This window comes from Bufo bufo, chromosome 8 (genome assembly GCF_905171765.1).
Source record: "Bufo bufo chromosome 8, aBufBuf1.1, whole genome shotgun sequence".
Taxonomy (NCBI): Eukaryota; Metazoa; Chordata; class Amphibia; order Anura; family Bufonidae; genus Bufo; species Bufo bufo.
This window is the reverse complement of record NC_053396.1, coordinates 214,940,805-214,955,892: the sequence shown is the minus strand read 5'-3', so window position 1 is coordinate 214,955,892 and position 15,088 is coordinate 214,940,805. Positions and strand designations below refer to the sequence as shown.

At 40.3% G+C, this 15,088-nt stretch overlaps 1 protein-coding gene across 4 annotated transcripts in view; it reads right to left on the bottom strand.

Moving 5' to 3' along the window:
• Window positions 1-15,088, bottom strand: part of DIAPH2 (diaphanous related formin 2) — a 1,253,176-nt gene that overhangs the window by 905,682 nt on the left and 332,406 nt on the right. For all 4 annotated transcript variants that reach the window (XM_040442348.1, XM_040442349.1, XM_040442347.1 and 1 more), the window contains 3 exons: window positions 11,754-11,872; window positions 6,263-6,327; window positions 621-725 (listed from right to left, as the gene is read on the bottom strand). In XM_040442348.1, coding sequence (XP_040298282.1) covers window positions 621-725; window positions 6,263-6,327; window positions 11,754-11,872 — 289 coding nt within the window. The remainder of the gene's footprint in view (window positions 1-620; window positions 726-6,262; window positions 6,328-11,753; window positions 11,873-15,088) is intronic.

Sequence of the window (15,088 nt, the reverse complement as noted above, 5' to 3'; positions counted from 1 at the left end):
GACTGGTGGGGGTACAGGGTGTCAGACCTTCCTTCCCCCACACTGATCATATATTGATGGCCAATCCATGGACAGGCCATCAATATTAAAAATGTAAGGATAGCCCCTTAAATTTACATAAAACTGATTTTTAATTCGATTACACAACAAAAACTAAAACTATCATTATCGTAATTTTTGATCATGGGGCGGATTGGCCATAGACCTTACAGAGAAATTTCCCAGTCGGCCGATGGACAGGGGGCCACCTGAGCCTTCTTCACGTTTTTCGGGATGTATTTTGTCCTGCTGGCAGTATTTTGTGATGGACTGTGGTATTTGGCCCTATTGGGGTGGTATAATGTGTCACAGTACGGTATTGCTGGCCCTGCCTTACATCAATTTGGACCCGACTACAAAACGGGGACGCTTTTAGTATTTTTTCCCAGGGCCACTTTAGGTTCCCAGTCTGCCTCTGGTCCAGTCACAGTGGCGAGAAAGGATTGCAGTGATGTAAACTTCTTCTGTGTACTAAAGGGTCAAAATATCTCAGAAATATAGAAGTTTGACTTTATGGGAAGCATACATGATCCGGCACTCTGAAGGCCCCTCACGTAAAGTCTATATTTTGCTTTTATTACCTGTGTCCGCAGCTGCTGGATTTCAGTTTCCAGCTCTTTGATTTTCTCCTCTCGCTTCTGAAGCTCGGCCTGTGCCTCCTGACGTGCCGTGAACTCTTCATCAAACTGCAAGGATCAGAGCAGAAAGTCATCATTTGCAATAGACTCTGCGCTAAACGTTCAAGGGAAGCTTTCAACGTAGTACTTTGATAAGGTTTGAAGAATAATATAAACAGTGAAAGCAGCACTCGCCCTCCAAAGTAAATCACCCTTGTTAACCTCACTGGGTACGCAAATTCAATTAATCTAAGATGCCTTCAGGAAACAAGAGCCCGAGGCTGTCACCCAGGAACAGCGACAGTAGAATCAGGCCCCAACTTCACGTGTAACCCAGCAAACTTACTGATAAATGCAAAGCAATGGTCTGTGACCAATTTATTACCAGGTGGCTTTAGAGAAAGTGATGAAGCCAAGTAAGGTCAACCAAATATTGAGTGATCTATCAACTTTTTTAAGATGGTGGAAACATGCACAACATCTGCACTTCTGCTTTACCGGGAGGGTCAAAATGGTCTATCAGAAGATCAAAGTATCCTCCAATGGGCCCAGACTTTGACACTAGTTCTCAAAAGGTCCAGCAGAAGACAACCCAATTTGGAGTAGACTTTGCAGTTTGCCACTAGGGTCTATTGCTTATGGGATGATTCACAAGTGGCCTATTAGATAACATGATGTTGGTTAGGTGATAGATGGTGATCTAGACCATATTAATGACGAGGTTTGTATGCGCAATGATAACAACGAAGTCTACAATGGAATTAAGAGTACAGGTTTTGTATAAATGGAGGAATATCTCCTCTGGTGGACCCATGTAATATGTTACAGTAGCTGTAAATTAGCTGTAAAGGTATCGTTTTTGGCTACAGATATGGATTACCTATCCTCCTATCAGCTGTTTCGGGCAGCCGAGGCTCTGAAAACGTAACATGTACATAGTAGGATGCACATAGCTCCATACATTGTGTAGTGGCCGTGCCAGCATACTGCAACACACATTGAGGCCTTCTGCATCCGTTATGTACACGGCTAGCTTCCAATGCCAAGGAAGCCCAAAATGGCTGATTGGTGGGGATGTTAAATGCTGGACTCCCACCGGTTTGATATTCATGACCTATCTTCACGCCCTTTAAGGCCAATTTCTCATGAAACCAACTTAATACAATGGCACGACATACTAGCGAAACCCTTGAAAGACTGCAAGTTACAGCACAACCACTGGGTGGCCACATATGTAGCATAGAAAACTTGTGATACTATATTGTGAAATACTGATGTTTTAAAAAAGTTGGTCATCTCGTGCCACACATAAGAGGATAGGTAAGGAAGGACACATCTGTATATTACTCATCATTGCAATGTTTGGTTCCATGGTAGTTCAGATCTCCATGGTGGAAAAAGGAAGATATTACAACTCTTTACAGCAGTGCTCTATAAAATACTGATATTGATTATACAATAACTACTCAGAGTAATTTAACATGTTCATAATCTTAGATATATCCTTACCAAACGGACCAGTCATGTTTTACAAAACTAAGATATGTTCTGATACTTTCTTGAAAAGTCTACCATTTTTGGAAGTATTTTTGCTTGATCGTTTTGATTTATATTATATGTATACTATAGCAAGTACAGTAAATAGTTTATGGATTACTGGGTGATGCTGGGATCTATGTAATAATCAAATGATACCTTCTTTGAAATAAATACTGTATAGGGGCAGAAGAAAATGGGATGGCCAACATTTCCTAAACATATATAAAAAGTATTTTATACCAAGATCATCATTACAGTAGGTTCGAATTGGCATTTAACGGATCTGGCAAACTGTTCAGTCCGAGAACAGCCTGCCGGAGTTCACCGGATTCGGCAGGGATCAGGCCGCTTTCCAGTAAAATCTTGGCTTTCGACCGGACAAAAAACATTGCATGAAACAGTTTCCGTCCAACCGAAATTGGTAAATTGTCCAGATCCCTGTTGGATCCAATTATAGTCAAAGGAGTCCGGCAGTGAACGCCAATATCCAGTTAGGCTGGATCCAGTGAACTCCAGCAGGCTGATCTACCACTGAAAAGCTTGCTGGATCTGTTAAATGCAAAAGTGAATGATAATCTTGGTATAAAATACTTTTCATATCATAAACCTATACTGATCAACTTCTAGACGATGAACAAGAAGGAATTGTCCTACAAATGAACTTGTAACTTGTTCTAAGATGTATAATGTCTAACATCCGTCCATCTTCTTTTTCTGGAGTGAATGAAAAGTATAAACCTGTCACCTGTGCTTAATCTAGGAGGCTGAATAGAATATTCTTCTCATTTATAAAGAAGAAAAGTACCGGAGGTCTAATGTGGCATTTGACCATTTTTTTCTACAAAGATCCCCCATGGATAATTATGTAGGTTTACCATAGACATCAAAGAGAAGTCTATTAACTTGTAGACATTTGATGAGCCATTACAATAACATATTTCCAATGGTGTATCCTTCTACAACGACATCTTCTACAATGCACCACCTACAAGATGGCCTAGGGACATAGCACAGATAAGTAGGGTTACAACTAACGATGGAGACAGAGTATCTTAGGGTGCTTCTACTCTACTACATCTCTATTGCCTAAACCAGCTAAAAAGTTACTTGAGAACACGTCCATTTTTAAAAGCGTTTATTTATCAATGTCTGACAAACCTAAGAGCAGCCGATAAGCCAAAAACAACAAGGCACATCTATTATTTTTTCACAAGATATCTGTCAAGTGTCCTCCTCAGGAAAGATCATTCATGCTAAAATTTGCTATTAGCCTGTAATAGTCTATATTATTCATGTTAGCATCTTTGTATCTGAGGTCCGAGGCCATTCTAGTCCAGCACAATAGCGTTTGAGATAAGTACATATTGCATCTAATAAATCATATTTCCCATTTCTATTCTTTGGTCGGATCAACAAAACAAAAACTTCTCAACAGGACTTCAGATTTCTGCCGCTGAATCTCCTCTCAGTATGAACCCTACGTTACGAGCATCATAGAAATTGATCTTTGGATGTTTTGATGCAACCAGATTCCGATTCTCAAATCTGAAAAGAAAAGATTTAACTTCTAAAAGTGTATGAGAGTGATATAACAATCCCAGTTGGAAGCCACTCTAGAGTTGGAAATGTTATGTCATCCATTGTTTGCCAAGGCGGCTTCCAGCCTCCATAAAAGAAATATTTGCTCGCTGTGCCGACTGCTCCCACTGAACATCTAAGTTCCTTTGTAATACTTCAAAGATATCACTTTTTAAAATAGCTTTTTCCAAATGTCACTCACAGAGGTGTTTGTATTCAGTCCACGCTCGGGGCTCATTAGATGTTGTGTCTCCTTTAGTACTGCAGCAAGTGTAGACATGTAGGGTGCTGTGTACACATCTAATTAGAAACAGTGACCCCAGATATTCTCAAGGATAAGACCATTGGTGCAATCGACAAGGCTTAAAGGGATTATCTTTCTCTTTAAAATCATAAAGTGCCTCCCATCAACTGTATTCGGTAGGGTAATCTGTCAGTAAGTGATTAATTTCCCTGCAGTGCCACCACTGGGGAAATTAAGAATTGCAAGGTGCTCATACAAATGAATGGGTTGTCTTTGTAATGCAGGATAGGACAGGTCCTCCAGAGTTAGAGATGCTCTTTGTTACCGCTCTTTACTTTAAAGGATGACGGTCCTAAACAGAAGACCCCTCTCCATCTATTAACATGCTATTAGAGTATATGAAATGGCTTTTCTAAGCTGAATAACCCCTTTCAATGGACTTTCTAGCAGACATTGAAGGCACATCAATATGAATATCAGAGAATTACAACCTAGCCTCAATCAAGCAAAAGACTAATATCCTTGCCTTTAGGCCTCATGCACACGACAGTTGTTTTTTGCGTCCGCAAATTGTGTGTCCGCCAAAAAAAACGGATGCGACATCCGTTTTTTTTGGAGGATCCGTTTTTTTTCCCACAGATCCCTTGTAATAAATGCCTATACTTGTCCGCAAATGTGAAAAAAGTAGGACATGCACTATTTTTGTTGCTGAAGGGAAACACGGACAACGAACGCGGAACACAAACGGATGAACTATCATCATTTTTTTGCTGACCCATTGAAATGAATGGGTCCCCATCCTATCCGCCAAAAAAAAAAACGGAACGGAGGCCGAGAAAAACAACTGTCGTGTGCATAAGGCCTTATATGCAACAGGTCAGGGGTGGAAATCTTTCTAGAAGGAGGTGGAGCGCTTTAGTTAGAACTTTTAGTACCCTCTGCTAGAAAAGCAACTCTACACTTTTGTAGAGTATTGGACTGGGGGATCACAAAAAATCCTAAAGATCAACTCTCCAGCTATGCAGAATATTTATAATTTTATTAAAAAGTAAGTTAGTAATTAATATTAAGTAATATTAAAAGGTATGCATGAATTATCCCATAAAGGTCGACCTCATGAGTCATGACCCTTTTTTTTTGTTGTGCTCCATAATTGTGTCCAATCTGCAGTCCAACCAAGACCAATACTGTAGAATTAACTGTAAAAAAAAATGATAACCTGAAGAATCAAGGGGACACTTGGACCTCCTGGGCCTTGTTGTAGCTGGCCTTCAGAGCTTTGGTTGACATGTGGATACTCTCATGAGCAAGGGCAGCCCTAAAGATTTCCATATGGAGTCTGCCTATGGTCCTAAAGACTAAATTGATTGTTTGTTCTATGGGTTGGTTGATTGGTTGAGTTTTGAGGCACATCTAAAGCAGCTGACTGATGTTTTATCCAATCACAGCAACCTTTTAACTAATCGCATGACAAATACAGATGTCTCCTTCCGTACTTTATGTCTTATCTCGATATATATCCAAATTTCAGCCTGACGATGATTATGCTAGCTCATTGCAATTGCAAAATAAACTTGTATGGTGAGCAATTGGAGTCCTTAAAGAAATTTGCAAAAATGTAAGGGTGGACACATCTTTAAATAACCTGTTTTAGTTACACAAGGTGTCTATATGTGAAAATGTACACAAGGGAGAGAAAAGTCATGTCTCCTGGGGATACTTGCATTGTCCTAGTGTTTTGGTTTCTTTTACATTGCATTTTATATCATATTGTTGGGGGTAAATTGGAGAAAAGTAATGGAATACAGTTTACTTGAATTAGAAACTCAGAGGTCCATCCTCTTAGGTTTATTTCATGGAGGAAAAGGAGGTGGAAGGTCCCCTTAAAAAACCTCTACTGTCCAAAGTGAGGGAAAGTGATCAATTGATTGTATATTGCATTAGTAAGTCCAGGAGACAGCACGCAGGAGAATATTGCACTTAATGTGCTCAGGTATTTAAGCTGCAGATCTTAGTTAAAATAATACAACCTTTCTCCGACTTAGCGGCCGCGTCCAACCTGATACATCAATATTGACCTTTGTGATACTGACAAGGATCATGTTAAAATGCAGCCAAACATTGATTCAAACAGCAAATCAATAGCTGTCTCCATCCCGGGAGGGGAAAAAAGCCTTTCTAAAAACGTCCTAATCACAGAAAACCAATTGTCTGGGATTTAAATGACCATGATAAATGGCTTCACCTTCTTGGAGAATTCAGACGCTTTCTGCTCACTCTCTTCAACTTTTGATTTGTCCACCAAGGAATCTAGGAGAATCAAAAATAAAGGGTTATATCGCAACAAGATTATGGGCAAACTGGACCATACAAGGGATTTGAAAAAAATCTAAAATTGTCTAACACAATTTACAAACAGGATTAACATTGAGCTGACCAATCACAGAGCCCAGGCTGCCATAAACAGCACTTGTATTTAGACGATGACACCACGAGGGTTTAAGTGCCAGAACTGGACTATGATGGAATTGCTGTATTGTACTTTTTATTATACAATTTCATTATTGGAATTGCTCTATATACAAGCAAAAGTCCCATTCAGTTGTCCATTCACAGAGCACAGGCTGCCATGGACAGTGCCAATACTCTGCTTATGGCAGGTGGCAGCAGGGTAATCTGCAGTCTCATTTTGTTAAGGAATTGCTCTCAGTTGCACATAGAGAGGTCCAATCATAAAACACAGGCAGCTATAAACAGATCCTCCAGGGGGCAGCAGTGAATCTGACACTCCTTGTACCCATTAGTGTTGATCACGAATATTCGAATTGCTAATTTTTATCGTGAATATAGGTACTTCGAAAATTTGCGAATATTTCGAATACAGGGAGTGCAGAATTATTAGGCAAGTTGTATTTTTAAGGATTAATTTTATTATTGAACAACAACCATGTTCTCAATGAACCCAAAAAACTCATTAATATCAAAGCTGAATATTTTTGGAAGTAGTTTTTAGTTTGTTTTTAGTTTTAGCTATTTTAGGGGGATATCTGTGTGTGCAGGTGACTATTACTGTGCATAATTATTAGGCAACTTAACAAAAAACAAATATATACCCATTTCAATTATTTATTTTTACCAGTGAAACCAATATAACATCTCAACATTCACAAATATACATTTCTGACATTCAAAAACAAAACAAAAACAAATCAGTGACCAATATAGCCACCTTTCTTTGCAAGGACACTCAAAAGCCTGCCATCCATGGATTCTGTCAGTGTTTTGATCTGTTCACCATCAACATTGCGTGCAGCAGCAACCACAGCCTCCCAGACATTGTTCAGAGAGGTGTACTGTTTTCCCTCCTTGTAAATCTCACATTTGATGATGGACCACAGGTTCTCAATGGGGTTCAGATCAGGTGAACAAGGAGGCCATGTCATTAGATTTTCTTCTTTTATACCCTTTCTTGCCAGCCACGCTGTGGAGTACTTGGACGCGTGCGATGGAGCATTGTCCTGCAAGAAAATCATGTTTTTCTTGAAGGATGCAGACTTCTTCCTGTACCACTGCTTGAAGAAGGTGTCTTCCAGAAAAGGCCCCACAAGCTCATCTTTGATGATACCAGCCCAAACCAGTACTCAACCTCCACCTTGCTGGCGTCTGAGTCGGACTGGAGCTCTCTGCCCTTTACCAATCCAGCCACGGGCCCATCCATCTGGCCCATCAAGACTCACTCTCATTTCATCAGTCCATAAAACCTTAGAAAAATCAGTCTTGAGATATTTCTTGGCCCAGTCTTGACGTTTCAGCTTGTGTGTCTTGTTCAGTGGTGGTCGTCTTTCAGCCTTTCTTACCTTGGCCATGTCTCTGAGTATTGCACACCTTGTGCTTTTGGGCACTCCAGTGATGTTGCAGCTCTGAAATATGGCCAAACTGGTGGCAAGTGGCATCTTGGCAGCTGCACGCTTGACTTTTCTCAGTTCATTGGCAGTTATTTTGCGCCTTGGTTTTTCCACACGCTTCTTGCGACCCTGTTGACTATTTTGAATGAAACGCTTGATTGTTCGATGATCACGCTTCAGAAGCTTTGCAATTTTAAGAGTGCTGCATCCCTCTGCAAGATATCTCACTATTTTTGACTTTTCTGAGCCTGTCAAGTCCTTCTTTTGACCCATTTTGCCAAAGGAAAGGAAGTTGCCTAATAATTATGCACACCTAATATAGGGTGTTGATGTCATTAGACCACACCCCTTCTCATTACAGAGATGCACATCACCTAATATGCTTAATTGGTAGTAGGCTTTCGAGCCTATACAGCTTGGAGTAAGACAACATGCATAAAGAGGATGATGTGGTCAAAATACTCATTTGCCTAATAATTCTGCACGCAGTGTATAGTGATATATATAATCGTAATTTCGAATATTCAAGATTTTTTTTTAATCAGCACTCATGATCCCTCCCTGCTACTAGCTTGTAGGCCAATAAATATATTAGTTTTTTAGAATATTCGTAATATTCTAAAACAAGAATATATAGCAATATAGTGAATATTAAAAAAAAAACGAATATAGAGCAATTTAGCTAATACAGGGAGTGCAGAATTATTAGGCAAGTTGTATTTTTGAGGATTAATTTTATTATTGAACAACAACCATGTTCTCAATGAACCCAAAAAACTCATTAATATCAAAGCTGAATATTTTTGGAAGTAGTTTTTAGTTTGTTTTTAGTTTTAGCTATTTTAGGGGGATATCTGTGTGTGCAGGTGACTATTACTGTGCATAATTATTAGGCAACTTAACAAAAAACAAATATATACCCATTTCAATTATTTATTTTTACCAGTGAAACCAATATAACATCTCAACATTCACAAATATACATTTCTGTCATTCAAAAACAAAACAAAAACAAATCAGTGACCAATATAGCCACCTTTCTTTGCAAGGACACTCAAAAGCCTGCCATCCATGGATTCTGTCAGTGTTTTGATCTGTTCACCATCAACATTGCGTGCAGCAGCAACCACAGCCTCCCAGACATTGTTCAGAGAGGTGTACTGTTTTCCCTCCTTGTAAATCTCACATTTGATGATGGACCACAGGTTCTCAATGGGGTTCAGATCAGGTGAACAAGGAGGCCATGTCATTAGATTTTCTTCTTTTATACCCTTTCTTGCCAGCCACGCTGTGGAGTACTTGGACGCGTGCGATGGAGCATTGTCCTGCAAGAAAATCATGTTTTTCTTGAAGGATGCAGACTTCTTCCTGTACCACTGCTTGAAGAAGGTGTCTTCCAGAAACTGGCAGTAGGACTGGGAGTTGAGCTTGACTCCATCCTCAACCCGAAAAGGCCCCACAAGCTCATCTTTGATGATACCAGCCCAAACCAGTACTCAACCTCCACCTTGCTGGCGTCTGAGTCGGACTGGAGCTCTCTGCCCTTTACCAATCCAGCCACGGGCCCATCCATCTGGCCCATCAAGACTCACTCTCATTTCATCAGTCCATAAAACCTTAGAAAAATCAGTCTTGATGTTTCAGCTTGTGTGTCTTGTTCAGTGGTGGTCGTCTTTCAGCCTTTCTTACCTTGGCCATGTCTCTGAGTATTGCACACCTTGTGCTTTTGGGCACTCCAGTGATGTTGCAGCTCTGAAATATGGCCAAACTGGTGGCAAGTGGCATCTTGGCAGCTGCACGCTTGACTTTTCTCAGTTCATGGGCAGTTATTTTGCGCCTTGGTTTTTCCACACGCTTCTTGCGACCCTGTTGACTATTTTGAATGAAACGCTTGATTGTTCGATGATCACGCTTCAGAAGCTTTGCAATTTTAAGAGTGCTGCATCCCTCTGCAAGATATCTCACTATTTTTGACTTTTCTGAGCCTGTCAAGTCCTTATTTTGACCCATTTTGCCAAAGGAAAGGAAGTTGCCTAATAATTATGCACACCTAATATAGGGTGTTGATGTCATTAGACCACACCCCTTCTCATTACAGAGATGCACATCACCTAATATGCTTAATTGGTAGTAGGCTTTCGAGCCTATACAGCTTGGAGTAAGACAACATGCATAAAGAGGATGATGTGGTCAAAATACTCATTTGCCTAATAATTCTGCACGCAGTGTATAGTGCTATATTCTTCTTTGTCTAATAGCTGTAATTTTTTTCTCATCTGAAGTTCAGATTGGAAAAAAAATTACAATTATTAAAAAAAAGATTATAGCACTATATTAGCTAAATTGCTCTATATTCGTTTTTTTGAATATTGCTATATATTGCTAAAACAAGAATATATAGCAATATAGCGAATATTCGAAAAAAAAAGAATATAGAGCAATTTAGCTAATATAGTGCTATAATCTTCTTTGTCTAATAGTTGAAATTTTTTTCCAATCTGAGCTTCAGATGAGAAAAAAATTAAACTATAAAAAAAAGATTATAACACTATATTAGCTAAATTGCTCTATATATTCGTTTTTTTTCAGAATATTCGCTATATTGCTATATATTCTTGTTTTAGAATATACCGAATATTCGAAAAAACAAATATATTCGATATAGTGCTATGACTCATTGGCCCACAAGCAAGAAACAGGGATGAATCATGTTTTTACTTGGCAATTGAAAAATTTGTGATAAAAATTTGCATTACGAAAATTCGCATATTATGCGATCATTAACTTGCCATTTTTTTTGTGTGAAAAAAATCGTAGAATATAACGAATATTCGACGAATATTCTACAAAATATTCGCGAAATATCGCAAATTCGAATATGACCCCTGCCGCTCATCACTAGTACCCATATCAATTATTAAAGGAGTTTTCCAGGCTCTTGCTATTGATGACCTATTCTATGGATAGGTCATAATAATTCACCAGTAAGGGTCCAACACTCCCTACTTCCACCGATCATCTCTTCCCTGCAGCCTCCGATGCAGGAACTAGCACTTTGAATGTGTCACGGAACCATGAACCAGACGTACAACAAGAGATAAGTGAAAATAAGAAGGCTTTATTGAAAATAAAGCTGTAAAGCAAAAGTCCAAACGGATGGTGAAACCGAGCAGAGTCTTTGCGAAGCCAGAGGTCAGGAACCAGAAGGGTAGTCAGACGAAGCCAGGATCAGGAACCAGCAGGGTAGTCAGACGAAGCCAGGATCAGGAACCAGCAGGGTAGTCAGACGAAGCCAGGATCAGGAACCAGCAGGGTAGTCAGACGAGGCCAGGATCAGGAACCAGAAGCAGCAGCAGACTTAGAAGCATGTGAACACAAGAGGACCAAGCAAGGAACTGAAGCCACAGACCTCCTATATATGAGCTAGGCATCCAGCTCCTCCCAGGGGAAGGAGGAGCCGCAGGGTGGAAGGCTACAAGAAACCCAGGACCCAAGATGGCCGCCAGCACATGTCAAACGAATGAGAGCAGCAAGCAGGTAAGACCATGACAGAATGGAACAGGAAGAGCCGCTCCATTCAAAGTGTGGTAGCTGTGCTAGGTTCCTGCACCTTAGCTCCTACTGAGGTGAATGGGAGCTAAGCTGCAGTAACCCGGCATGGCCACTATGCTTTGAACGGAGCTGTGCTTCCTGCCCCATTCAAACCTAGGTGAAGGGTGTCAGGCCCCCACTGATCAGATATTGATGTCCTGTCCTGAGGATAGGTCATCAATAACAGGCACCTGGAAAACCCTTTTAAAGGCAGTTCAGCCAGATGTCATTGCCACTCACCAACTAAATGAGAGAAATCTACGTCCAGCCGTCCTTTGTATTTGAAGTCGGGATCCATTCCTCCACATTGTAGCACGATTTGTCCAACACATTCATCTATGACCTTATAGTACTGAGGCCTGAGAGGGAATATAAATGGTTAACAGTGAGGATAACACCTAGTATGTATTCCAGAGAGACAACCATGCACCAAAACGGACAACTGCCTTTTATATTTCATAAATTACTATGATACAGCCAGCTCAGGTCAGGGGAGCCGTGGTCAGCCAGAGAAATGCGGCCAACACACGGACCGTCTTTCCCAGGCCGATTACGGTCATGTGCATCAGCCCTAAAGGTTTTATCTCATTAGGCTCCTAACACAGGAATTGTACTTTCAAAATGGCTAATACATTTTTTTTAAATCCACTTCTTATTTCTGGAGAAATGTATGTATCGTGCTTGCTCTGGGGTTGCCACGGGAGCTTCAGCAAACAATCTTGGACATCCTATCACATGACTTCCACTGATACAATTGTGTTAACATGAATGTAGGTCACATGACAGGAAGCTTAAACTGCTGTCTGTTGAGGTTACTGTGGCAACCCCAGAGCAAGCACGATAGGCTAATTATTACAGTTATTAGGTGATCGGGACAAGGTGGAGATCAGAAAATGTCACTATTTTTTTTTAATTACAACCAAATATTTCTAAGGAGAGAAAGAAATATCAGACGGCACAGCTGAACGCATTTAGAAGCACAATCCCACACAAGTGTTCACGACTATTGTCTTTTTTTTTTTAACTGGAAAAAAAGACAACTCAACTTTTACTGATTATGTAAAATCAAATGACAGTGCTTCACCTACAGCATTCATCCAGTTCAAATGATCTATTCAGTATTAAGACAATGCAAAGCCATATGTTCTTGAGGACCAGATACGCTTTGCATAAGGGGTGGAGGAATCGGCAGTGATAAAGGGTGCTGCACATTTCCCCATCAGCTGGCGTACTCAGCAGGCAAATAATAATAATAAAAAAAAATACAATAGTCAGGAGAAATAGACACTTAAAGCTGGGAATTCATTTTATGGCGCCGAAAAAAAAATGTTATTCAGTGCATACAATGCAGTATCTACAGATGACTGTATTTGAATATTCAAAATTCACATCTGTCCCTATTGTTATTTTGCAAATGTCTTGGAGGAATGAATGCTACTTTACAACAGGCATTAAGACGACGTGCCATTTGCATATGGAACTGGAACCTGAATCTGTTGTGCGGCTTCTGAACGGATAAAAATAGCCCTAGTCGACAGGAAGAGGCATCCTTATTGCAGCAGAGCTTTAGAAGTCTTAATCTTGTGCCAGGATTGGTTTTCTCATTAAATGTTAGGGCTTTAGGTTTAATAATCAGGTAGCTCCAGGGTGTGGGGGGAATCCTTTAAGGGGACAACATCATCAGAAAATGGGAAAATATGTAAAGTTTTTTTTATTATTAAAAGCATATATATTTTAAGAAAAATTTGATTTTTTTTATTTTTATTTCTTTATATGTCTACTTTTTTAGTAACAAATGCAAAATCTTTTACTTGTCACAATCGGCACTAGAACAGAGACCTTGTGCTGATCCTTCCATTGGTCTGCAGCTTGCTTTTCAGCTTTGCTGTGCAGAATGGAGCGGAGGCAGTAGAGTCGTTTAATTATCATTAGAGGGCTGGGTCACTAGAGTCATCTCACTATCATTAGAGGACCATGTCAGCTGAGTTATTCTATATCATTACAGGGCTGGGTCACTAGAGTGATCTCACTATCATTAGAGGACTATGTCAGCTGATTCATCCCATATCATTACAGAGCTGGGTCACAAGAGTCATCTCACTATCATTAGAGGACCATGTCAGCTGAGTTATCCCATATCATTAGAGGGCTGGGTCACTAGAGTCATCTCACTATCATTAGAGGACCATGTCAGTTGAGTTATCCCATATCATTAGAGGGCGGGGTCACTAGACACATCTTACTATCATTAGAGGACCATGTCAGCTGAGTTATCCCATATCATTAGAGGGCTGGGTCACTAGAGTCATCTCACTATCATTATAGGACCATGTCAGCTGAGTTATTCTATATCATTAGAGGGCTGGGTCACTAGAATCATCTCACTATCATTAGAGAACTATGTCAGCTGAGTTATCCCATAACATTAGAGGGCTGGGTCACTAGAATCATCTTACTATCATTAGAGGACCATGTCAGCTGAGTTATCCCATATCATTAGAGGGCTGGGTCACTAAAATCATCTCACTATCATTAAAGGATCATGTTAGCTTAGTCATCCCATATCACTAGAGGGCTGGGTCACTAGAGTCATCTCACTATCATTAGAGGACCATGTCAGCTGAGTCATCCCATATCATTAGAGGGCTGTGTCACAAGAGTCATCTGATTATCATTAGAGGACCATGTCAGTTGAGTCATCCCATATCATTAGAGGGCTAGGTCACAAGAGTCGTCTGATTATCATTAGAGGACCGTGTCAGCAGTGTCATCTCAGATCATTAGAGGACTCGATCACAAGAGACATCTTATTATCATTAGAGAGGGCTTGGCCACCAGAGTCATTTCATTGTCATTAGAGGGCTTAGCCACCACAGTCATCTTGTTATCAATAGAGGGCTGGGCCACCACAGTCATCTCGTTATCATTAGAGGGCTTGGCCACCACAGTCATCTCGTTATCAATAGAGGGCTTGGCCACCACAGTCATCTCGTTATTAATAGAGGGCTTGGCCGCCACAGTCATCTCGTTATTAATAGAGGGCTTGGCCACCACAGTCATCTCGTTATCATTAGAGGGCTTGGCCACCACAGTCCTTGCATTATCTTTTGAGAGTCATTTCATTATCGTTAGGAGGTTGAGTCACTAGAGTCATCTCATTATCATTAGAGGGCTGTGTAAGCTCAATGATCTCATCAATTGGGGGGGGGGGGAATAACATTAACATACAAAATATGTTGCAATCTCAATTGTCGCAACACTTCCCATGATTTAGGTCCAAGTTACTGCAGTTTAATTTGGATCAATGAAGAAATGGCCACCTGCGTCACCGAACCTCACACCCCCCCCCCCCTCTCTTCCCAGAGACCTTTGCAAAAAGTAAAGATGCTGTCTCTTTAAAATCCTAACTAGAAGGATAATCCATTCGGTGCTGCTCATAAATATTGATGCTGTACATAAGAGTGATATCTCGCATCCCCGGTTATTACATTGCTGTCAATAATGCTTCTTCGTGTCATTAAAAAAAACAAGGTGATTTTTCTTGTGCCTTTTTTGTTGACAGAATTGGTTTATGT